The sequence below is a fragment of the Prorops nasuta genome, unplaced genomic scaffold (genome assembly GCF_024137725.1).
Source record: "Prorops nasuta isolate Cenicafe-Biocafe unplaced genomic scaffold, Cenicafe_Pnas_1.2 PNAS00019, whole genome shotgun sequence".
Taxonomy (NCBI): Eukaryota; Metazoa; Arthropoda; class Insecta; order Hymenoptera; family Bethylidae; genus Prorops; species Prorops nasuta.
This window is the reverse complement of record NW_027116816.1, coordinates 3,796,040-3,818,265: the sequence shown is the minus strand read 5'-3', so window position 1 is coordinate 3,818,265 and position 22,226 is coordinate 3,796,040. Positions and strand designations below refer to the sequence as shown.

Sequence of the window (22,226 nt, the reverse complement as noted above, 5' to 3'; positions counted from 1 at the left end):
TTTAACGATTATGAAAGTTTGTTGTAAGCACGAACGCACGGCCGTAGCTATCTGCCGTTAGTCGTAGTATAGTATAACCGCATGCACGCACGCACGCATGCACGCATTAACAAAGAAATTAACAGGGGGGGGGGGGGGGGGGAGAGAGCGAGAGAGAGAAAGAGGCAGAAGATCTCGTATCACGCAACACGCAACCAACAGACCTGCAAGCAATCAAGCCAAGCAAAGCAAGAACTATTTCAATGAGCACGCACGGCACGCAAGCGGCAAACCACGCACACGATTCTTCGATTCCTCTTTTAATATTACTCTATTCACTCTCAGCCTCTTTCTGTCCTCTCTGCACATTCATTTCTGGCAGCTAACTCTACGTCGATTTTTCCTTGCGCTTCCTGTGCTTTCAAACTTTTCCAAAATTAAAATCGGATGAGGAAGGATTCGAAATTGGCGGGATTTCGTTTTTAGACGGCCATATTGGTTGTGTTGATAAGGGGTTGGTTCAGTTGGTTGAATAGGAGTAGTGGGCGAGTGACGAGGAGGGTACGAGCAATACGTGCGCTAGCACTCACTCATACACTTGCTACACCTGTATACATACTACACTGATTCCACGTCTCTCACATTACATCAGGTTCATTACTGTACAGTGTACATGCCAGTCTGCTCAGTCCCACCTCCCACGAGGCCACGATTCACAGTCCCACTTGGTCCCACTATCCCTAACACACTCCTGTCTCCTGTACGTTTGTGTTTGTGTTGTCAGTTGCATATTATTGTGTGGGCAATGTAGTAGTAGTTGTGCGTTTGATTCTGGCTGGCTGGCCCATCGCTCATCTAGCTGGCTACTGCTAGCTGGCTGCTCGTTGTTGCTGGCGCGACTTGTGATCATTATTGTTGGAATAAAAGCAGGCATTGTCGCGCAAATTATCGAAGGAGAGCCGAGTGCTTTGCCGCGACATGTCAAGTCAAATATGCCTCAAGTGGAACAGCTTCCTCAGCAACATCGCCACCAGCTTCGAAAGTCTCTGGGAGGAGGAAGGCCTAGTGGATGTGACACTTGCCAGTGACGGACAATGTTTAACTGCTCACAAGGTGATATTATCGGCCAGTAGTCCCTTCTTCAAAAAGGTTTTTCAGGTATGATCTCGTTTTTCGTTGAAAACCATCGCCATAATCAGTTTTTTTTCCAATTTTTTTTCAAACTTCCATATGACACGCTAATTTGACAGCTGTCGCTTTGTTTACTACTTCTAGTTACTTTATATTGTCATAGATCATTTGACTTTCTTACTTTTTAGACCAATCCATGTCAGCATCCTGTTATTATACTTCAAGATGTGCACTTTAGCGAACTGGAAGCATTACTTATTTTTATATACAAGGGAGAAGTGAATATTGAGCAGAAGAATTTGCCAGCATTATTGAAGGCAGCGGAAACTTTGCAAATAAGGGGACTTTCGGGTGGAGATATCTTTGCTAAGGAGTCATATAAAAGACTGGCCGAGTTTGAGCAGGAAGTGTTAGAGGATGCTCCTCTTTGTAAGGAAGATAATCCTAAGAAAAAGCAGAAATTTACCAAACCTCAAAATAATTCAATTTTAGAAAAAGCTTTAACTCCTAGAATATCACAGTCAGAAAGTACAAATGAATCAACTACCAGTGAACAAAGTGGAAAAGATCCTGATTTTTCATTATCCGAGGGTCTATCCAATCCAATTTATCAGCGTCTGGAGATGAAAGTTAGTTTTTTACAAAACTGAGACAAGTAGCAAATATTATTTATATATTATACTTGAATTGATGAGTGAATCTTTGGTGATTTTATCTAACTACAAACCAATTTCAGATTGAACCATTGGAAATGACGGTTGATGAAATTCAGAAACGCTCTCCTTGTCGTAAGGATTCTGTGGAGAGATTGGATCCCAGTCAAGTAGATGGAAGTCAAGGTCAGTAAATACGAGCATAGCACATGGTTACTGCTCCAATATGAAAGATCCACAAAGTAGCAAGCGATTAACATTGCCAGTTGGTTATTTTATTAGATTGTTTACTTTATATCCTTCATAACGCAGCTCTATTGGCACCAAATTTTCTTGCTTCTATTTGTTCCTTGGTTTTAATGATTTATTCTTTATGCCCGTTGCTGTAGAAAGAAGCACTAGTTATATAGGCAAATCATATTCGAAGAGAATTTTTGTTGCTTTCCACCGTCATGATATTGCGCTCACCGTCGCACACGTTTCAAACGCACGTAAAACTAAAAAAACACAAGAAAAATGAAAGAATGCATCCACCAGAAGGGATTGGCTAATCACCGTATAAAAAATTCTCTCAAGCGTAGAATAATAAACTCTGCCAAGCTTCTCGCGACTTTTTATTTGGCTTTAATCGTATACATTTTGATCGTGCTCAACACTGAATCTCACACGTTCCCTCTCTACTGACACATTACAGAACGTGTCGAGTCGATTTGCAAAGTGTGCATGTGGTGTAAAAGATGATGATATCTGGGACTGTCTGTGCGTGAATGCGAGAGAGAAAGATTTTTAAAAGCACACATGAAAGATACTCGTTCGTTCATTAAAGGCAAACTTAAAGTTCTGGGCCACTTTAACAGGACGTTGACCATCGTCATTGAGAGGAATGAAAGATTAGAGAAAGTTGTAAAATTTGTTCTACTGGCTTCTTCTGATTGGTGGGTCAGAACTTTAAAGAGGCATCAGCTCGAAGGTATTGGTGTACATAAATGTTGTCGGTGTGTTATAAAACTTACGTGTATGACGGCAAAGTCGTCTAAAGGCTCGCTGTGCTGATGTGTGTGGCAGGGTCTGGGAACAGCCCTGCTGAAGACATATCTGGTTTATCTGGGTTATCCGGCCTAACTGGATTCTCGGACGTGAAGCCGCTGCTTTACGCGTATCAGCAACTGCCTTACGCTGATTTGCTACCAAGTCCGGACATAATCTCAACCTGGGCATCATCGAGGCCCATGGATCACCTGGCCTGCGACCTCATGAAGATCCTTTTTACCCCGGAGGAGAGGATACTTTGCAACGTCAATGGGAAAATGGGCAAGCAACAATTCGACAGTAACAAGATACACCTGATTAGGGAGGTCTTGCTACATTTTAGCGGTATCCAGCCGAATAGCATCGAGTGGGAGGAGGCGTGGAAGAATTGCGTTACGAAAATCGACACTAGCAATCGGGGCTTGAAAAGGTATTTGTTTCAGAGACGGTCCGTTTACACCCAATGACTAGGGCGTTTTAGGTCAGGGATCAAACGGAAACGTTTCCACTGGCTCGAATAGAACTCTATCGCTCGAATTTCTCCACAAAAACTCTTCTCTCTCCCCCCCCCCTCTCTCTCTCTCCCTCTCTCTCCATCCTTATATTCCCTTTCCCACCCTCCCCTTATTTTTCCTTTCGTTAACGATCAGCACGGGCCAGTGGCGGTGCTCTTCCCCTTGATATCAACCGATTCTGAATGATGGAAAAGACGAGAAACCGAAGAAGAATAAAGTGATGGGGGGAGACCACTGCTATACAAACCGATAAGACTGATACGAATGGTTTGTCTCAATGTTTGAAGTGTCTGTTGAGTTTGAGCTAATTGTTTTGTTAATCCTCGTTCCTGTCTATTCCTTTCACGCTCATTCTCGCAAGGCTTTGAGATTTAATCGACTTGTGATAATTATTCTATTCAATAGGCATATTTCTCAAACTTATCGATCGTAGAATAATTTTCGATTTAGCGAATACACGTCTAACGCAGGTCCGAGTGATCGATATTATTAATAGGATGGTAAAGAAATGTACGTTAAGCGCAATCGAATTATTTTTAATACGCTTCCATTTGCTCTTTATCGAGCAAATGATCCAACGATTATTATAGTTGTAAGCCTTCCTAATACTGTTTTTTTTTGTTACTCAGCTACGAAGCAATCGATTGTAAAAAAGAATCTCTGTGCGTAGTGGCTGGTGGAATATTGAACTTTATGAAAGGCAAATACGTGCAGCACGTACACGACATGTATAGTATATGTAATATGTATTTTGTTATGGCCCGTCCTGCTGTACATTTCTAATTGTTGAATATTACGAAAATACTCAACAGCTATCGCGATTACACGGTAGAACTCGCGCTGATACATTCCTACGTACGTAAATTTTATGATAAAATGGTGAGAACTGTTGCATTATTATTTAAGTCGTTATTGCGAGTGGGCGCGCGGTCCACATCCACCTACACTCTCAAACTATTTTTCTTAGGCTTTGCGTGCTCCTTAATCTTATATCTCGTACGATTGCATCTCTGGAGAAACTCAATCGTACGAAAGAATCGGTATAAGTATCGCTCTCTTCTTACGTTTGTCGATCTTCCCTCGTTATTTCCCGGAGCTCTGGCAAAAGTACAGCGTGTATATTCCATTTCGCGATTAGAGCTAAAAATGTTCGTAGAGATTTGCGTATTTCTCACTCTTCACTTGTATACACAGCCGAGTTTTAAGTAAAAAACATACTCTAATGACTTTATTAGACGCACAGAATATGGGTAAACCGGTCGTGCTCGACGATCGCATTACAGTGCAAGAGAGGACACAAAAAATTGAATAAAAAAAAAAATAAAAAAATATTTCTCTGACCGTCCCACAACGTGAAGACACTGTTAGTTTAATTATATGTAGATGCTTGTAGCGTACAATGCGTAAACTAGTGTGACGTTGTCTCCTTCACCCGGAAGGATCAACAACGTCACGAATTATTTGAAAAAAGTGATTAGTCTCTCAAGTATACGCGGCGATCGACTTGAAAATATAAAATGCACGATTGCACCGCTGCCAATCTGCAGACGACTATTATAAATATATCATAGGTATATGTGATATTTAAAGATCGGTAATGTAGACAAGAAACACAGGGCTGCTCGCAAATAAACCTATTTTACATTTTCAATTGCCTTTTCATTTCCTTCGGTATTCAAAGTCCCTTCATTGTCCATTCCACCAGTTCTCTCGTCTGTGCGTCATTAACTTCTCCATTGAAACGAGGTGTGCGTTTCTCAAAGGTTCGCTCTGCTTACCTCTGATTTCTTCCGAGTCTTTGTTAATCCACGTATAATTATATATATATATATATATATATATATATATATATATATATATATACAGTGTTAGAGAGTCAGGCAATCTATTCGCGATTAGTGAGATAAATATTGGATATAGTAAGATTATCGATAGCGCAGTCGTAAGCCAAAACGACCTTATTGGCCGGTATGTTAAGAGATTGGAATAAAACTGTGCATATTGGTCCGAAGGATTAATGAAGTCATTTTCAGGTTCCTCAAAACCCATCGTGACAGTGATCGCAGAGGCTCGTCAAACTTCGCCTTGTCGGTCGCCAGGGCAGCGAGGATTCTGCGAGCGTCAGGAAAATGCCGAAACGAGCCCAAAGCGTGAGCCGCAGCAACCACCACCAGCGTCTCCGGATTATTCCGAGTGTAAAGTACCAGAGGCAGCAGAATCATCGAATATCACGACTGTCGGTATATCAGAGCCAGCATTTTCCAATTTCAACGTACCGAAACCTGACCTTCCCGAAGAGATCTCGAAAAGTGGCCCGGCTTTTCCGCCGTTTCCCTGTCCCTTTTGCGATCGAGCTTACACCAGTTGGGGCTTTCGCAGGAGACACATCAAAGCAGTTCACACGATATCCCCATCACTGAACTGCAAATGGTGCTTGCAGGTTTGTCATCGTTAATCTCCTATTGCTACGCGGTACGAGGATACTATAGTTTCCATCAGTTTAGTCTTTAGATTAATCTTGTGATTTCAGGTATTGCCTACTCATGCTGCCTGGAGGCGACACGTGATAATTGCGCACAATCTATCTGCGACCGATGCTCACAATGGACTTTTAATTCTGGAGGAGGCGCACATGGTGCTGCAAATAGCCCGACCCACCAGACTGGATACACTGGTCAATATAATCAAGCAAAGTTCGCAGCAGAGCGGCTCCCATGACAGTTCTCAAGCAGACAAGGAGTAGGAGTGCAATATCGGATCAACGAGTGGGCCTTATGGCACATTTTCTGCCCAGGAAATTGTGAAATTTTCGGTGCTACAGATTCTATATAGTATTATGTATATATAGTATAAGGGCGAGAAGAGTGTAAAAAAGGTCAGAAACGTTTTCGTTTTAAGAATATGTTTAAAACACCGGCTTGAATGTTACTTGACCATGAGTATTATATTTTTATCCGAAGAGAATCTATTGCTTATCATGAGATCTTAATATACTATATTATCTACGATGAATCGTTAAACACATGCGTAGGGGACAATTATAACGTTGAGTTTCATAAATATTGTAGAGCTTTCGAACGTTTATAATTAATTTTTTATGTTAACTGTGATCTATATGTATACGTATTACACATTTTCTATTTAAGGATGCATCGTTGTCAATGGCCAGTATGACACAAACTCATTTTTGTTTTCTATAAGGATAGGCTAAAATTGTCTACGAGGAATAAATCTTTATCACTGCAGAGGAAAGGATTTTTATTCTTTTTTTTTATTCTTTTTAGTAAAATGCTTTTAAGATGCATATCTTTTAGCTTAATAATCGTACGGCTTTCGCTGAAAATAACGTTTGCTATTACCAATCAATCTTATTTCGAGCACTCGATGAAAGTCTGTAGCCTCGTTGTCGAACTAATATAATAAAGTAGAATTTTTCGTCTTTTGCACGTGTAATAGAAACTATAGTATATTTATTTGATAATAATAGTGGCTAAGATAGGCTGTAAGAAAAATATAAACACAATATATTGCAGAGATGAACGAATGATTGATAGTTATGTTTCGGAGCCGGTTCGTGTATCATTACATATTGAAAAGAAAATCTAAATCTGTTTTTGTTTACAGCTCAGCCACGTAGCCTTCGACTGTGATGCCAGGTGCGATTTCCGTCGTGATGCTTTTCTGTTTTTCCAAGGCCCAGACACCTTCCTTGCCGTACTTCTCCGACATTTTCACCATTTCATTGGGATTCCATTCGGGCGACTCTGGGCGTTTTTTATTGCTCCTGTAGATAACGTTTGACTCGTATAGATCATCGCGAGTCCTAGAATAATAATCACCGCTGCCTGACGAGACATCGTGGCCATCGTAGATTCCAGTACGTTTCATCGACGCTCTCTGGTGATGCGTTTTCCGCAGCATCGCCTGAGCAAATTATCAAATTATTCATCAACGAAATTGCTCTGAAGATCAGCTAGAATGCTACCTCCTACCTGGAAATTAAACGGCGGATCATCCTCGTCTTCATTGTTATTGTTCTTGCGTCCTAGCATCTGCAGCTCGTGAATTGGATTGGTACTAGAGATAAGAGTGTTCATATGTATATATATATATATATAGCATTTATATAGTGTACGCGGTAGTAGCAGTAAAGACACGTACCGATTATTGGCATTGCGATTTCCATCCTCTTGATCGTAGGCGTGATAAGCATTGTCTACGTTACTGCTGCTGCCGCTGGCTCGATTGTCCAAAGCATTGTTATAATTATGAGTGCGTGTTAAGGGTGGTGGTGGTGGTGCATGGCTCTTGGAGTAACTGGCAGACCCGGCGTTGCCGTAATGATTCTGTAAAAAAGCAAGAAACAAAGAGAGTGAGAGAGAGGAATAGAGAAAATGTATATCGCGATAATTTGTGATTGAAAATAGGGGAGGAAATATCCAGAATGACTCACTGAGCGAGGGTTATGAGCATTAGCAGTTTGTTGATTACGGTTGAGTGGACGTTGTTGGATATTTTTGTTCCTGTTGTTAATTTTGGCGTGACGATGATCGTCAGGACCGGGACAGCGGACTGGAATGCTCGGATCTCTGGAAAACGGAGTGTCGATCAGACTGAGACCTCCGCTGGTTGTTCGGGGTTGGGCCACGCGGTGTGGCGAGTTTGTAGTTTGCACTTGTACATCTGAAAAAGATGAGAGAGAGGAGAGGAAATTCCGCTGGAGACTTGACTCCCTCTGGCAAACTCTGCAGAGCGCACATCCGTCTCACCTTGCCTATCCGCTTCTATTCTGATCTACTTACTAGATTTGCGTCTAATATATATGTATATATATTGTAAGAATGACGAGAGCGTATATGAGTTAAATAGTGAGTTTGAGCGATTGCGGATGACACTCGAACAGATGCGATTCTGCACACGTAAATGTCTGATAAGCACCTCTGGTACGACAGTTGATGCTTGCCCACGGCACGGTTTGTCTCCGTAATGGGGCGTCCCAAGATTCGCGCTCGTCGTCGGACATCAAGGACGACACAGATCTGTAGAACGTATTCTGCGTTTGAGAGGCCAAGAGGCCTGATCTAATCGAGGTAGTATGCTATGGGATGCATGGGTGGGTGAGCTTGAAATTCTATAGGATTCCGAGATTCGACTCACCCAGACCGTCTCTTTCCACTGCTGGGATCGTTCATGTAACTCGTGTCGAAGCAAGGTAGATCATGCTGGAAGCTGAAGGGTAATTTGTGAACTTGCGGTGGTGGAAGCTGGCCTAAGTATGCGGAGCGCTTGACACCCGGGTCGATTCTTTCTAAAGGAATTCGTTCATTGGTCGATTCCAGAGCCCCCACTATCGCCTGATTGTACAGATGGACCTGTGCGAGAAAAAAAGATCCATGAACTCTGGGAATTCGCTCTCTCGGAGTTTTCTGATCGTGTCTAACTTGTTGAGAGAACTGAACGAGGTCTTGAAAACGGGCTGCACGGTAGAGTAGGAGGACTTGGAATATGCTCTTCGATCTCCATTTGCTGCTGTAAAACCTCATCATGTCTTTCGTCTCCTCGTCCATCTCCTCCCCTTTTAAACGTGGACTGACCTCCTTTCGAACTACATGACCCCTGTATGCTGTAGGTATGTAACAAGAGTTTTCTGGTCAAATATAGTTTTCTTTTTTCTTTCTTTCTCTTTCTCTCTCTCTCTTTTTTTAGTCAAGTGTACCTTTCTGAAGGACTAAGGCTGCCTGATCCTGAGACATCTCTATCGATTGGCTTTGCTTCTTCAACGACGCTTGCTTCACTGGACAAAAATTCTTCTTAGTTACCGTGCAGAATTCACCCTATTGGAGTGTAACTACGGACACCTACCGACTTCCTTCCTGACCTTCGTAACCTTATTAGCCATGGTCTTTCTAGCGAGAAAGGCTCTCATCATGCACTGGACTTTTATGATCTTCTTCACCTGCGTTTCGTACAATCTCGACAGGTACTCCTCGTTGTAATATTTGAGAAAGACTTTTGTCTTGCCAATTATCCAACCTTCCATTTTCAGCCTGATCAGTAATAAACGACAATTGTCTTTCGTGAGTTCGACGTTCTCGTCAAAGTCGAATGCCAAGAATTTGTATCTGGAAGAAAAATGATAGAGAGACTCGGGAGGGAATACGAACGATTGGATGTATTCACGAACCTTCTTAAAAATTCATGGAAGGAGATCCTGTGAGGATAGCCACGCTGCCTGGCTTTGGCCGTGTCTAGGACAGCGAGTGCCCTGATCTGCTGTCTGACAACCTCCCGATAGAAGCCACGTGGAGTGCCTTCGAGGTCTGCTCGAATGCATCTAACAAAATGAGTACCACTGCTTCCACCAGCCATCGACAAGTGCCTCAACACCTCCAAGCTACTCGACCTGAAGGTCATCGAGCACGTCCTCATCTTTCGAGTTTGCGAGTACTGACCCTTCGAAGCTGTATTGAATTTCTGTAAAGCAGGTCAATTAGTTTTGGTAGCACCACAACAGACAACAAACAACACTCTGACTCACCCTGAGTTTTGTATTCTCCTGCATGAGGGCTGCACCCCACTTGCTTCTCGTTGTCTTCTTCTCCACCTGCTGAGTCGGTTGATCGACGATGATCGTCAGATTGCCAGATTTCGTCAGTTTGTTCGTAAACATCTCAACGATTGGCTTCTTCGTGGATAGCCTCAAGGTCTCGATCATCTCCGGTGGTAGAAAGTCACGGTTCTTTTCGGCAATTTCACTGCCGTCGTAAATTAATTTCCCGGTGTAATGAGCAACGGTAAACTCATGGCTGCTAATTGGCTTTACGTAAATATTCGGAGAGCGCTGCTTCAGTTTCTCCAGGATGTATCTCGAGTCGAGCAATTGTCTCGAAGCGTCGTCCAGCAAGTGAAAGAGCCCGTGTTCTTTGCCCATCAATTGTTCAATGGCCTCTTTATTATCGTAAAAGTGCAATTGTTGAACAGGTATGTCTTCCTCTTCTTGCTCTTGCTACATCGTTATATCATAATATCATTAACTTCGTGAAAAATTAATTGAAATTCTTTCTTACCATTTCCCAGGCAAAAACTGTTTGATTGTAGTGGCACTGCATCTGCTCGTTCATCGTGTTCACCATCAGTTGTTCGATCCGATTAACAGCGAAGCACTCGAAGCCAAAAAGGTCGAGGATGCTGATGGAGTACTTGTCCCCACTGCGAAACAGAGACAGCTGGGTCATAATCGGTTAATCAGTGTTTTTAGGTGTAGAGACTGACAAGAGGGTCCGAGCTACTGAGAGCTTATGATTGATATTGTTGACGATCCAGTCGACCAGTCGCTGATACAGAGTATTGGCTAGAACATCTCTGGCTTCTTTGGCTTCGTCGCAAGTGTGCCTCTTGCGAACGGCTGCACCTTTCCTGATCAAACAGTAATTTAACAGGGACCAGCTGAATTTCTTCGAATCCAGCCCTAAGAGTTCGGCAACTGCAAGAAGAACCAACAACGATCTTATATAATTCATATAAATTAAGCCCGAAGATCAAAACCAATGGATCACCTCTGCGAGTGGTCTCTGATTGATCGATATCAGCCTGGCCATTGTTCCCCTCGATGAATCTGATCTCTCCCATCAGCATGATGGCTGCCAGGACTCTCCAAATCGTCTCACTATGTTCCTCCATCTCCAGCGACTTCAGATTTTCCTTCAACTCGTCGTACTTACTGGCATTTCCGTTTGGATCGTTTCTAACTTTGAACGAGCGTTTTCTTTCCGTTCCCTTGTCACTGATACGCAGATAACGCAGTCTTCTTCCAGGTGGTAGGAAGTACGTCTTTAATTTGTTACTAGCCTCAAGACCGTCGTAAAGATAGTACAGGGCGTGAAAGTTGGATTGGTTCCTGCGACGAGAAGAATGGTCAATTCGATATGCGCAATAGTATAAGTGCACAGTGTATACAAACTTGTCTCTCGTAGATATACGCCACTTCTCGAGTTGGTAAAGCCAGAATATAGCGCCGGATGCTTTGCCGGTCGAGCCATAAGTGGTCTGAGTCTGAAGGACGCATCTGGTGGAGTTTGGATTGAGCGGTGTGGCCGCATTGGTGAACGCATGGATAACGTTTACGGCCTTGATCACTCGGGCCCCGGTCTCTTGCAACGCCTGCAAAAGTCAATCATTTCGCATTTTTCCTAGACTCCGTACGCTATGCGGAGTTGAAAAAAATTACTAACTTTTCCAAGGAACATGAGATGCTGAAGTGCGTGCATCATATTGGTAGTTTTGCCAGAGTTGCTCTCGCCCGCCAGAATAATGTGTTGGGGCTCCTCGTTGTGCAGAACATCCTGATAAGCGCTATCAGCCACTGAGTAAATGTGTGGCGCGTTGTCCGATCTCGATTTGCAATTGTATTTCGCGTGATACTGTAAAGTAGTATGCGGTATATGTATATGTAATCGTGGTGATCGATCGGACTACCTTATTTGTCCTACGCTGTAAATCAGATACAGTAGTCTTACGTGCATGCCGTAAATATCCTGTTTCTCGTTCGGATGCAGTATCAGCAGGATATCACCGATAAAAGTGTGATAATAGCCTTGGCGCAAACGTTCCTGCAACTCGTCCAAGATTGTGTCCTCCGTTAGCATATCCAGTGCTGCCAGATCTTCCGTGAACATTGGTTCCAACGGATCTGTTTGGTGGATCTAGTCAAAAATAAAGTCAAGTATTATCGTCGATTCCTCAGAGTTTCTTTGGAAGACTCGCACCTTCAAAAAACCTTTCTGAACTATGACCTCGGGCTTCGCTTCAATTTTGGCCTTGTCACGCATGTCCATGGCGAGCGATTTGATTTCTTGGCTCAGCTGGTAAAGAAAGTGAGATAAGAGAAAATTTTAATCTGCAGAAGTATATTTATTGTAAAATTTACCATGTTAGACAGGGTAATCAAGGGACAAAGTGAAATGATAGAAATTTTATTCCATCATTTTATTTTATTATCAAAGCAAATAGTAATTATTAAAGGTCCTTAATATTTATCAATGGATCAGATAAGTAAAATTTGCATAAGGATCTTGAGAATTTGAGTAAACAGCGTTGCAAAAATTGCATTGTTGATGGTAGGTTTCACAATTTTTTTACTTTCTTGTGATACGAGTTGCGTGGTAATTTTAGTATTTTTTAATAATAAATTTTACAGGAAATTTCTTTTTATGTAGTAATGGGGAAAAATGGCGATTACCGGGTAATCGTTCTCCGGAAGCTCCGACAGGAAGGGATGCTCCATGATTTCCGACATGAAAGGCCTGTTGTCAGGATTTTTCTCCAAGCACCTGCGTGTGTAGGGACAAGGTATGATTGATCTGTTAGGGTGCTGTATATACTCTGTCAAATGAGAGAACATCACACATTTTTGACAAGTTTTAGATCTTTGGATGGCCTCTGATTGGTCACATAACAGCTATATAAACTAGATGATTGACAGACTTGGATAATTTAGCGAGGAGAACTTGGTTTACCTGCGCGAAATGGTGATGTTTTCTCGCTGGATAGAATTTAATTCAGCATAGCATGAAATAAGAGTTCCTTTATCCCCTTAACTGTACAAGAGATATCGAGTTTTTTTATAGGACCTTTTCGAAGCTTCTCTCTATTTAGAAAAGCTTTAATATCTCTTACATTTTTTGAGATAGGTGAATCCTTAATCCATCCTGTAAGATGATTTGATCTTTAAATAAGTATAGTATGAATATATTTGACACTTACTGACTATTTCCATTGCTTGCTATGTTTTTTACTTAGTTTACATTTCACAAAATTATTATGAAACCGTTATGGCTCTAAAATATACAGTTAAATAAAATTGATTTATTGTGTTTTTTTAACAAATAAATTTCCTATATCGTCATCATCGTGTTAATTTGAGTGACTATACCCCGAATAGGCCCTTTGCAAAAAACTCAATCTCACAGAATTATCCGGATAAATGAATCGTTATACCTTCTATCCCCACTATAACGTCACAAGTTCCTTACTATAATATATATAATCGAAAAGCAGTATCACATACTCTGCGATAAAATCATTAAAATTCTGGCTCCAATTGGCAGGTCTGTAGAGTCCCGGCGGTGGATTCCTGACGATCTGGAAGAGCGCTCGAGTAGGGTTCATGTCCTGGAAGGGTGGTTTCCCATCGGCCAGTTCGATCGCCGTGATCCCGATGGCCCAAACGTCAGCACGAGCTCCGTAGCCTTTGCCCATGACGACTTCCGGTGCCATCCAGGAGGGCGAGCCTATGCACGTCCTGCGTTGTCCCATTTCACCCTCGATGTTCCTGGAGAGTCCAAAATCGACCAATCTGACGCCCCCCTCCTTCGTCAGCATAATATTGTTACCACGAATATCTCGATGAATGACGTTGTGCTCATGAAGATGCACCAGTGCCTAAATGCGTGTGTATTGGTAAACACAATAATAACAACAATAACAATGGTACCAATAAAACTGCACACGGAACACGCGAACGTATATATTGGCAGGAATAGTAAGAATAATAATAATAATAGTATTGGTAGTATCGTGGAGAGTAGAAGACAGAAAGAGGAATAAAGAAGGAAAGAGAATGAGCGCATTGCTCTTTGCGAGCGCATTTACTTGGCGTGTAATTTGCTGGCATTAAACGTCAAAGGGGCCTGATTTACCGCTCGAGTGACCGTGGACCAATCGCTACTGGACCCATGAAACACGTAGCACACACCGAGCGACGACGGTACCAGCGAGAGAGAGATTCGACGAGGAATATCGATCAGCGTGATTAGCGGCAGCAGAGGGAATGCTCCTTGCTGGATTTTGGCGATGCCTGCACCGAGCGAGCAGGCTTTATTCGCGAGGAGGTTAATTAGCGAGCTATCCTGGCTGTCTCGATGGTAATTTATACGAAGCCGTAGAATGCGTCCCATTGACGCGCGTCTTTCGCGATCCTTCGAATTCCGTTCTCGTGCAATCGCGCGCGTGCACGCAGCAGCAGCAGCAGCAAATAAAAAATTCAAGTCAATGTTCTTTGTGCGCAGCAGAGCAGCAGCAGAAGGAGCAGGAGCAGCCTTGAACGATCGGCATCTCGCGGCGAAGCAACGACTTATCGAATAATCTCTCTTATTACCTTCTTCGCTTTCTTTTATAAAGGGGGGGGGGGTTGGAGAGATATATACATATATATACTATTATACATAGGACAACTTCTAAATGTGTAAAAGAATAACGTACCAAGTGGTATAGAAAATTTACCTGCTAATTAACGAGTATAATGCTTCAAAAATAAATAAAGCACGTATATACAGACCCACCACAACGTGACAGGGACGAGAAATATGGAGTTGAAGAAAAAAGTACATTACTCCATAGAGCAAAGTCAGTTAAGACTCGGTTAATAAGTACAAGCGTAACTTGTGTTTAAAATCTCATGGACTATGACTGTGGAGCCTTTTGAATCTTACTGGGAAAAGTATTCTGTGTAGAAAAATCAGTACCACGGTTAGAATAATTAATTTTTAGAGCAGCAAAGAGTGCGAGATAAACTAGTATATATTAATATTATAATCGAGTCGAAAAGTCTAAATCTATAAAAGAAATAGTGTAACGAGTGATATAAAGCAGTCAACTACTAATTAACAAGTATAACCCTTCGGTAGCTGAACAAACTACGTGTGCAGACCCACCAGAACGTAGCAAGGACAAGAAGTATAGAATTAAAGAGAAATAAAACCTACGTTACTCCACACGGACCAAACTCAGTTAAGACTCGATTAATAAGTACACATATAACTCGTGTTAAAAATATCCCAAAGATTAGCCGTAGTCTCTTGGATCTCACTGGGAAACGTATTCCAGAAACACGAGGCAGTCACGATAACTGATTTTTGATAGGAAAGAGAGAGAGAGACGGAGCATAGAGCTATAGAAGAGAGAGAGAGAGAGAGAGAGAGAGAGAGAGAGAGCGCGAGCGAGCGAGATAAACTAATTTTCTTCTCTCCGTTCAACAGTTTCATCTCGTTCCTTTTAGGGAGCGAGGTATAGGAAGGGGGGTCATTTGCTCACCTTGATAATTTCCTTGAGAATATAGGCTATGTGTTCCTCGCGCATCTTCTTGTTGCTCGCCATTAAGCCTCGCACGAGATCCATTACCGAGCCACCCTCGCAAAGCTGAAAGAAGCAACCATCAAGGGATATATTTGCGGAAGTAATCGGAAAACGAACTGTAAAGCTCGAGACGCGTAATTGCTTTTGGAGAATGCGCGGCAGCTATATGTATACACACACATATATATATATATATATAGCAACGTACAGCTTGGTACATCGTACGATAAATCACATCCCCGTATTACGCGCAAACCGCGCAAACCGCGCAAAGTATCGTCCTCTTCCATTAGCCGAGATAAGTATAATAATATTTTTGGCGCGCACCGCGGAGGTCCCGTCCGTAAATTAGCTTCGCGACGTACCGGCCTCACCTGCGTACACGAACGAGTTTAATGATTGTTTAATGGCCGCGCGTGTCGTAAATTATCCGTATATTCGACCGTCTCAAATGCTCGAAATTGCCTTCGGGCCCTGGCTATGCGTTCCGTTCCCGCGTGTGTATCCGTCCCAATTTACCTCTCTCTTCCCCGGCAACCCCTCGCCAATCTACTATATATACTATATATATATATATACATAGCGTATACCTATACACACCACCCCACGCGACTCACCTCCATCACGAGCCATATTTGGTCGTGGTCCGATTTCTTCCCGGAGCGCCTCCGATATATTCCATAAAATTCGGCAATGTTCGGATGGCTCGACAGATCACGCAGAACTTTGTACTCCTGGATCACCAGACCTTGCGATTCCCTCGTCAGCTTTTGAACTTTTATCGCTACTTTCTTGTTGCCTGTCGAAAATATTCTCTTTCTGTGTATATATGTATAAGGATATATGTCAGTGGAAACCTTAGGAGATATAGTTGAGAAAATGTTTATAATTATTAAAGATTTTTTTTAATTATTTTATATATATATATATATATAACACTTTATGTCTCTTGGATATGTGTATATTTATAGTTATAGAGTTCTATACGTCGTTTTGTATATTTGTGTTATGAGGTGTTTTAAGTGGTGGTCTCTGTATAGTGTATATACTATATATATAGCGAGTGAATGATTTACGTACCGGCTTCCTGATCGACGGCCTCGTGGACGTCTCCGCAGACACCAGAGCCGATCACGCGTTTCAGGATGTATCGTTTACCAGGATCCTGAATACTGTCCAATCGTCGAAGTCGAGAACTGCCACTAGCAGAGTCTCTCGCTTCTTCCTCTTCGTCGTCCTCCTCCCTGCGATGTCTCCTACCGTAATCATCGTAATCGTCCATCTCGAATATAATCTGTAACTAGACGCGTGCATGTAATAATAATAAATTTACATTTATTATATTATATATAGTACATTGTACATATCGTAGATTTACAACGATCATCGCGAGCAATCTTGTATAACCAACGACAAACATTGTAAATTTACACTGTGACTAATCATCCAATTACTCCTTTAGAGTCCAACTAAAATTTTCAAGGACGATCCTGAGTTACTCTATATTACTTATAACTATATATCGTTGGAATTTTACAAAGATTTTTACAGTGCACCACACGTATTATAGTGTATATCGAGAAAATTTGCTAGTTCGGACAGACCATAGAGCAGACTTGTAAGGCTACGCGAACGCTGTACGCGGCTACGTAGTTTATCGGATTGCGCGGATTACATAAGAGTATTTAAGCAGAAAGATAATTGGATGGCGGGCCACCATTCCCCCTTATCAGGAGCAAAACTCAAAAGTGTAAAGACTCGAGGGAATTGGCGTAAATCTTGCGGCGGTGAAGGGTTCTTCGCGTGGTTAAACAATTCATTTATTCCCGGTTTCTCGTCCGGCATAATCCATCGATTTGTCGGCGCGGCGTGTCTCGTGTAATGCCGCTTCTTGTCGCTTGTTATCGAACGAAAGGAAGAAGCAGAAGCAGAGAAGTCGGGAGCGCTTATATACCAAAGCGAGAATTTATTGCCTCGGCGAGGAGTGGCCTTTTCGAGAAATCTATAATGGCCTAGAGTGTGCATGTGCCCAGCCGATAGAGCAAAATCACAGAATTTGACTCGGCTCGACGGAGAGAGAGAGAGAGAGAGAGAGAGAGAGAGAGAGAGAGGCAGAGAGGGATCAGGTCGAGTTCGATTCGTATGTAAAAACTTGGTAGAATGAACGAGAAATCAATGAGTGACGCTGCGGGATACTTACACACGCGGCGACAAAGCTTTTTCCACCAGTTCTTCCTATATGCTACAAGATTAATTATATTTCAAAAAATCTGTAATATAGTGCTGAATTAATTTACGAATATCAGAATTTGCCTCGTTTCCACGGGGAAGGAGCGAGAGAGTGAATTAATAAGATAGAGAAAGAGAGATTGTCTTTAATTTATAATAAAAAGTTCCATAGGGTTAAAGGGGAAATTAATGAGTGACGGTGAGATATTTACACGCTTGCAGGCTATAAAGCCTTTTTTAACGCTTCTTATTGCTGGTAGATGGTTAATTGTTTTGAAGAAACGTGTGGTGGTGTTGATGTTTATGGATGATGATAAGAATTAGGCGAGATTCGATAGAGAAAAATTGAGTTAGTGAATGAGTGATAGAGATAAGGGGGAGGGGGTTTGATTTATAATAAAAAGTTCTCGAGGTGAACGGGAAATTGATGAGTGATGCTGGAATATTTACACACGTGGCGACAAAGCTTTCTTTCACGAGTTCTTTCGACTCTACAACCCAAGGCGACTAATTATTTTTCGAGAAATTTATAATAGCACACACAGTGTTTAAAAAACATATGAAAATCAGTATTTGGTTCGGATCAAGAGAAAAGGAGAGAAATTGCGTTTAATTTGCAGTAAAAAATTTCCCGAGTTAAACGGGAAATGAAAGAGTGAAGCTGGAACTTGCAATTCTCGATACACGCAGCGACAAAGCTTTCTTCAACGCGTTCTTGAGAGTCGACAACGCTCGACGACTAATTATTTTTCAAGAAATTTATAATGTCGTACCGTAGAAATAATAGATCGAATCAGTATTTTGCTCGATTTAACACATATTAGATATGGAGATAAATATACACTGAGAAAAAGTTGACATCATTTTTCACAGCCTATTAACACTTATTCGTAATATCAATAAACTGAATGTATTGCTGTAATGAATTATTCACGAAACAATGAATTATTCATAATATTAATAAATATAATTTATTGGTATTATGAACAACTGTTAATAGGCTGAAAAAATATATAAAGTTTTCTCAGTGTAGATAGCGTTTAATTTATAATACAAAATTACTTAGGTAAATAGGAAATTTATGAACGAACATCTATAGGATTTAGCATTTCTAAGCTTATATACATACACGAATCGATCAAGCTTTCTCAGACGTGTTCTTAAGCCATGACTAATAATTTTTCGAGAAATCTATAATACAGATTGTTCCCAATGGATGAAAATCAGAATTTGGTTGAATTCAAGAGAAAGAGAGAGAGAGAGAGAGAGAGACGGGTATAGCTCGTAATAAAAAGTTCCCGAGGTAAACGGGAAATCGAAGAATGAAGCTGGGACTTACAGTTCTCGATACACGCAGCGACAAAGCTTTCTTCGACGAGTTCTTGCGCGTCGACAACGCGCGACGACTAATTATTATCACCGACGAGGATGGAATATAAAAATCGCAGGAAGAGCATTATAGAAGGCGAGCTATAAAGGTACGATAAAAAACAATATTTAACTACAAATTTTTCTCGAATATTTCTTCCAGGTGACTCAATACATTAATTCTTATTTTCTTAGATTCTCTTTCAATTTCTAGAATAACAATGCACCTACCGACAATTTTTCATAACCAAAGCAATTGTTTTCTGCTGGTTATAGAAGATACAAACTATAATAAAAATGGAATAAAAAACGATAAGAAAATCCAGAATGTATTTTGTAAAAATAATAATCTCGATGGAGCTCGAATTCTTGCAAGGAATGAATTTGAGATCTAGGAGGCGCGAATATTGGCACGCGGAGTTATCGCGTGTCGATTCCGTCCGAATGATTTAATCGCTACTGGGAATCTCTTGGCTGTTATTCCTCTTCCTCGAAGCTCATGCAACATTTAACTCGGCGGTATGGTATATCGGTGTATCTCTGACGGTCGTGTCGCTCTTCTCGATCGTTTGTTTTTCCCGTAAAACTCGCGTGAACGCGATACACTTAGCTCGCGATCGTGCGAGCAACTGGAGTTAGAATTCGTCAAGAGGAATTATGGTGAAAACGACAATAGTCCAATTTAAATCGTTGCTAGAGTATTATTGTAATTTTACAGCAATTTTATAGTTGTAACTATATTGAGTTGTTCTTTTATGCAGTTCAATGCAAATTTGCACCGATCGACGTTGGCTACAAAGTGGTTTATGTTTGTTTAAACTATAATAAATCACTGATGATCGCGTCATTCATCTTCATTGGTTCTTTTCCGCGTAGAACTCGCGTGAACGCGATACGTTGAGCTCGCGATCGTGCGAGCGATTCTTCAGGGTTAAAATTCATTGACAGGAATTATAGTTGGATCGAGAATAAACAATTTAACTCGTTGGTAGAGTATATATTGTAATTTTATAGCAATTTTATATTTATAAATATATATTAAGTTGTTCTTGTGTGTGCGCAGTCAAGTGTAAATTTACAAAGATTGGCGTGGCTTACAAAGTGGCTTATGTTTGTTTAAACTAATAAATCACTGATGGTCGCGTCATTCATCTTTATTGGTTCTTTTCCACGTAGAACTCGCGTGAACGTGCGATATACTAAGCTCGCGATTACGCGAGCGACTGTCCAGAGATAAAATTCATTGACAGAACTTATGAAGAGACTAAAAATAGACTAATTTAATTCGTTGATATATATATATATATATATAGCATATCAGTGCATCTCTGATGATTGTGTTATTAATTTTCATAATTTTTTTTTCGTGTAAAAATCACGGGAATGTTATACTCTAAGTTTGCGATTATTTGAGAGCAACGAAAGTTAAAATTCGCGTTGACAAAAAGGCGAAGACGAAAACGAGAATAACCTAGCATAATTAGACAGTAGAATGTGTATATTGTAATTTTATACCTTTAACTTTACAACAATTCTGATGTCATAACTATACTAAGCTGTGTCATTTGTTGTCCAATGTAAATAAATAATGACAGTCATTGGTTACAAAATGACTCACGATTGTTTATATTCATATATCTCTGATCGTCGCCTCACTCATCTCTTGTTTGTTCTTCCCATGAAACTCGCACGACCCTGATGATACATTTGGCTCGTGATGATACGAGTGAAAATTCGTTAAGAGAAATATGTCTATGATAACGAGGTCCTTTTTACCAGCAAAGTATTGCAAGGAATTTAGAATTCGAAGCTTCTACATTAAACCTCATTTCCTGTGTTGATAAGCTCAGGCAAGGATCGAGGATAATATATTAGTTAATATTAATCTAAAACAGGCACAACTCAATCAAATCAAGAAATTTTTTAGCTTCGGTAAATATCTGATTGAAAGCAGTGAAAAATTATCAAATTAATTGTAATTTATTTGAATTAAGAATATTCGAGAATAGTTTAGGATAATAGTGATAGTTTTAAGAAGATGAAGAGTATAAGTTTATATAGAGTCACTTGCTATTAATATACAATTGTCTTGGTACCAGATTATCCATTATTTCCGCAAGAGAGTCAAATGAAACTATAAGCTGTCTTACAACATTGCTGAAGTGTCCGTTGATCCAGCTGTGGAAAAATTGACCATTGAAACTCATCTCGCGAGCAAAATACTCGAAGAAGTCAGTTTACATTTAACTCGTTTGTATATTATATATACTATATCCCTGATGGCCCGTCGTTCTTCTAGATCGTTTGTCGTTCCCGAAAAACTCTCATGAACGTGATATACACTTACGATAATACGAGCGGCTAGAATGAGAAATGGTAGACAGGAACTCAAGAACGAGAACGATAACAGCGCAGCCTTCCTTGCGTTCATTGAAATCATGAGAAAAGTCCGTGGATGAAATATCAGCGCGGAACGTTTGATTCTCGTGGAAGGATCGTCTTTGATATAAAAGTGGCGTGAACGGGATACAAAGAGTTGACTCGCGCGATGATAGCTGAGCGACAAGAGTGAAAATTGTTTGAGAGGCGGAGGCTTGCTTGGTTGCGCGGGGAGGAGAACGGGAGCGGCCTATTCGTCTTTTTGAAGGATACTCACCTCTAATTAAGACGTGTCTGGCAGGCGTAGCGCTTGTGTAATCAGGCCCTGAGGCGTCAGGTTTCGCAGTGCTCGCGACACGCTCGTTCACCATCAAGTGGAAATGTGCCACTAGAAGTACAGAGAGACGCTCGCCGCTCTGCCTTAGGGTGGCACGCGGCGAGTACTCGGCTTCCATGATCCAATAACGCCGACTTAATTAACTAACTACTAACTCTCTCTCAAGCCTGTTAGCTCATTGATCTGACGAAAGCCGATTTTTCCAGTGGGTCCCGGCCGCGCGCGCCCATATTCGCGCGATTCCACTCTGCCTCGCCAAAATCATTATCACAGCTCTTTGGCCGCTGCTGCTGCATCTTGCAAAAGATATCGCCATGTATAGAACGTGACGAACCGTTCGTTTCCGATACGAGCATCGGAGCCACGGGCTTCCGCAAAACTCGTTTATATACTCTCTCATACAAAATCAATAAGCTTCGAGTCTTCTTCTTCTTCTTCTTCTTCTTCTTCTGCTACTGTGCTTCTGCTTCTACT

At 41.3% G+C, this 22,226-nt stretch overlaps 2 protein-coding genes across 9 annotated transcripts; one reads left to right on the top strand and one right to left on the bottom strand.

Moving 5' to 3' along the window:
* The first annotated feature begins 202 nt into the window (after positions 1 to 202).
* Positions 203 to 6,050, top strand: LOC136780639 (protein bric-a-brac 2-like). Of its 4 annotated transcripts, none has more exons than XM_066739151.1 (5): positions 203 to 1,137; positions 1,299 to 1,739; positions 1,847 to 1,949; positions 5,341 to 5,747; positions 5,819 to 6,047. In XM_066739151.1, exons 1-5 carry the CDS (start codon positions 958 to 960, stop codon positions 6,023 to 6,025), a joined length of 1,338 nt encoding a protein of 445 aa, XP_066595248.1. In that variant the 5' UTR covers positions 203 to 957; the 3' UTR covers positions 6,026 to 6,047. The 4 variants fall into 4 exon arrangements, with proteins under 4 accessions (XP_066595248.1, XP_066595249.1, XP_066595250.1 ...); XM_066739152.1 differs by lacking the exon at positions 5,819 to 6,047 and adding an exon at positions 2,829 to 3,222 and having other exon boundaries at positions 5,341 to 5,602; XM_066739150.1 differs by having other exon boundaries at positions 207 to 1,137; positions 5,838 to 6,050.
* Positions 6,051 to 6,925: 875 nt separating this feature from the next.
* Positions 6,926 to 21,884, bottom strand: ninaC (STKc_myosinIII_N_like and MYSc_Myo21 domain-containing protein ninaC). Of its 5 annotated transcripts, none has more exons than XM_066739143.1 (24): positions 21,693 to 21,875; positions 16,520 to 16,739; positions 16,057 to 16,238; positions 15,398 to 15,502; positions 13,374 to 13,747; positions 12,546 to 12,636; positions 12,073 to 12,168; positions 11,824 to 12,009; positions 11,539 to 11,727; positions 11,268 to 11,467; positions 10,864 to 11,204; positions 10,580 to 10,790; positions 10,375 to 10,516; positions 9,846 to 10,313; positions 9,492 to 9,781; positions 9,170 to 9,429; positions 9,024 to 9,101; positions 8,749 to 8,930; positions 8,465 to 8,679; positions 8,246 to 8,346; positions 7,761 to 7,990; positions 7,469 to 7,653; positions 7,300 to 7,384; positions 6,926 to 7,231 (listed from the first exon to the last, which is right to left on the bottom strand). In XM_066739143.1, the coding sequence occupies exons 2-24, from the start codon at positions 16,719 to 16,721 to the stop codon at positions 6,926 to 6,928; spliced, it is 4,719 nt and encodes a 1,572-aa protein (XP_066595240.1). In that variant the 5' UTR covers positions 16,722 to 16,739; positions 21,693 to 21,875. The 5 variants fall into 5 exon arrangements, 3 of the variants coding, with proteins under 3 accessions (XP_066595240.1, XP_066595241.1, XP_066595242.1); XM_066739144.1 differs by having other exon boundaries at positions 16,520 to 16,733; XM_066739145.1 differs by lacking the exon at positions 8,246 to 8,346 and having other exon boundaries at positions 7,761 to 7,896.
* Positions 21,885 to 22,226: the final 342 nt, after the last annotated feature.

Coding starts and splice junctions, on each gene's coding strand:
- LOC136780639 (XM_066739150.1), top strand. CDS start 958: ATGTCAAGTCAAATATGCCTCAAGTGGAACAGCTTCCTCAGCAACATC. Junction 1,740..1,846: donor ATCAGCGTCTGGAGATGAAA/GTTAGTTTTTTA, acceptor AACCAATTTCAG/ATTGAACCATTGGAAATGAC. Junction 5,748..5,837: donor ACTGCAAATGGTGCTTGCAG/GTTTGTCATCGT, acceptor TTGTGATTTCAG/GTATTGCCTACTCATGCTGC.
- ninaC (XM_066739143.1), bottom strand. CDS start 16,721: ATGGACGATTACGATGATTACGGTAGGAGACATCGCAGGGAGGAGGAC. Junction 10,791..10,863: donor ATCAGAGACCACTCGCAGAG/GTGATCCATTGG, acceptor TTCTTCTTGCAG/TTGCCGAACTCTTAGGGCTG. Junction 9,430..9,491: donor TTCCATGAATTTTTAAGAAG/GTTCGTGAATAC, acceptor TTTTTCTTCCAG/ATACAAATTCTTGGCATTCG.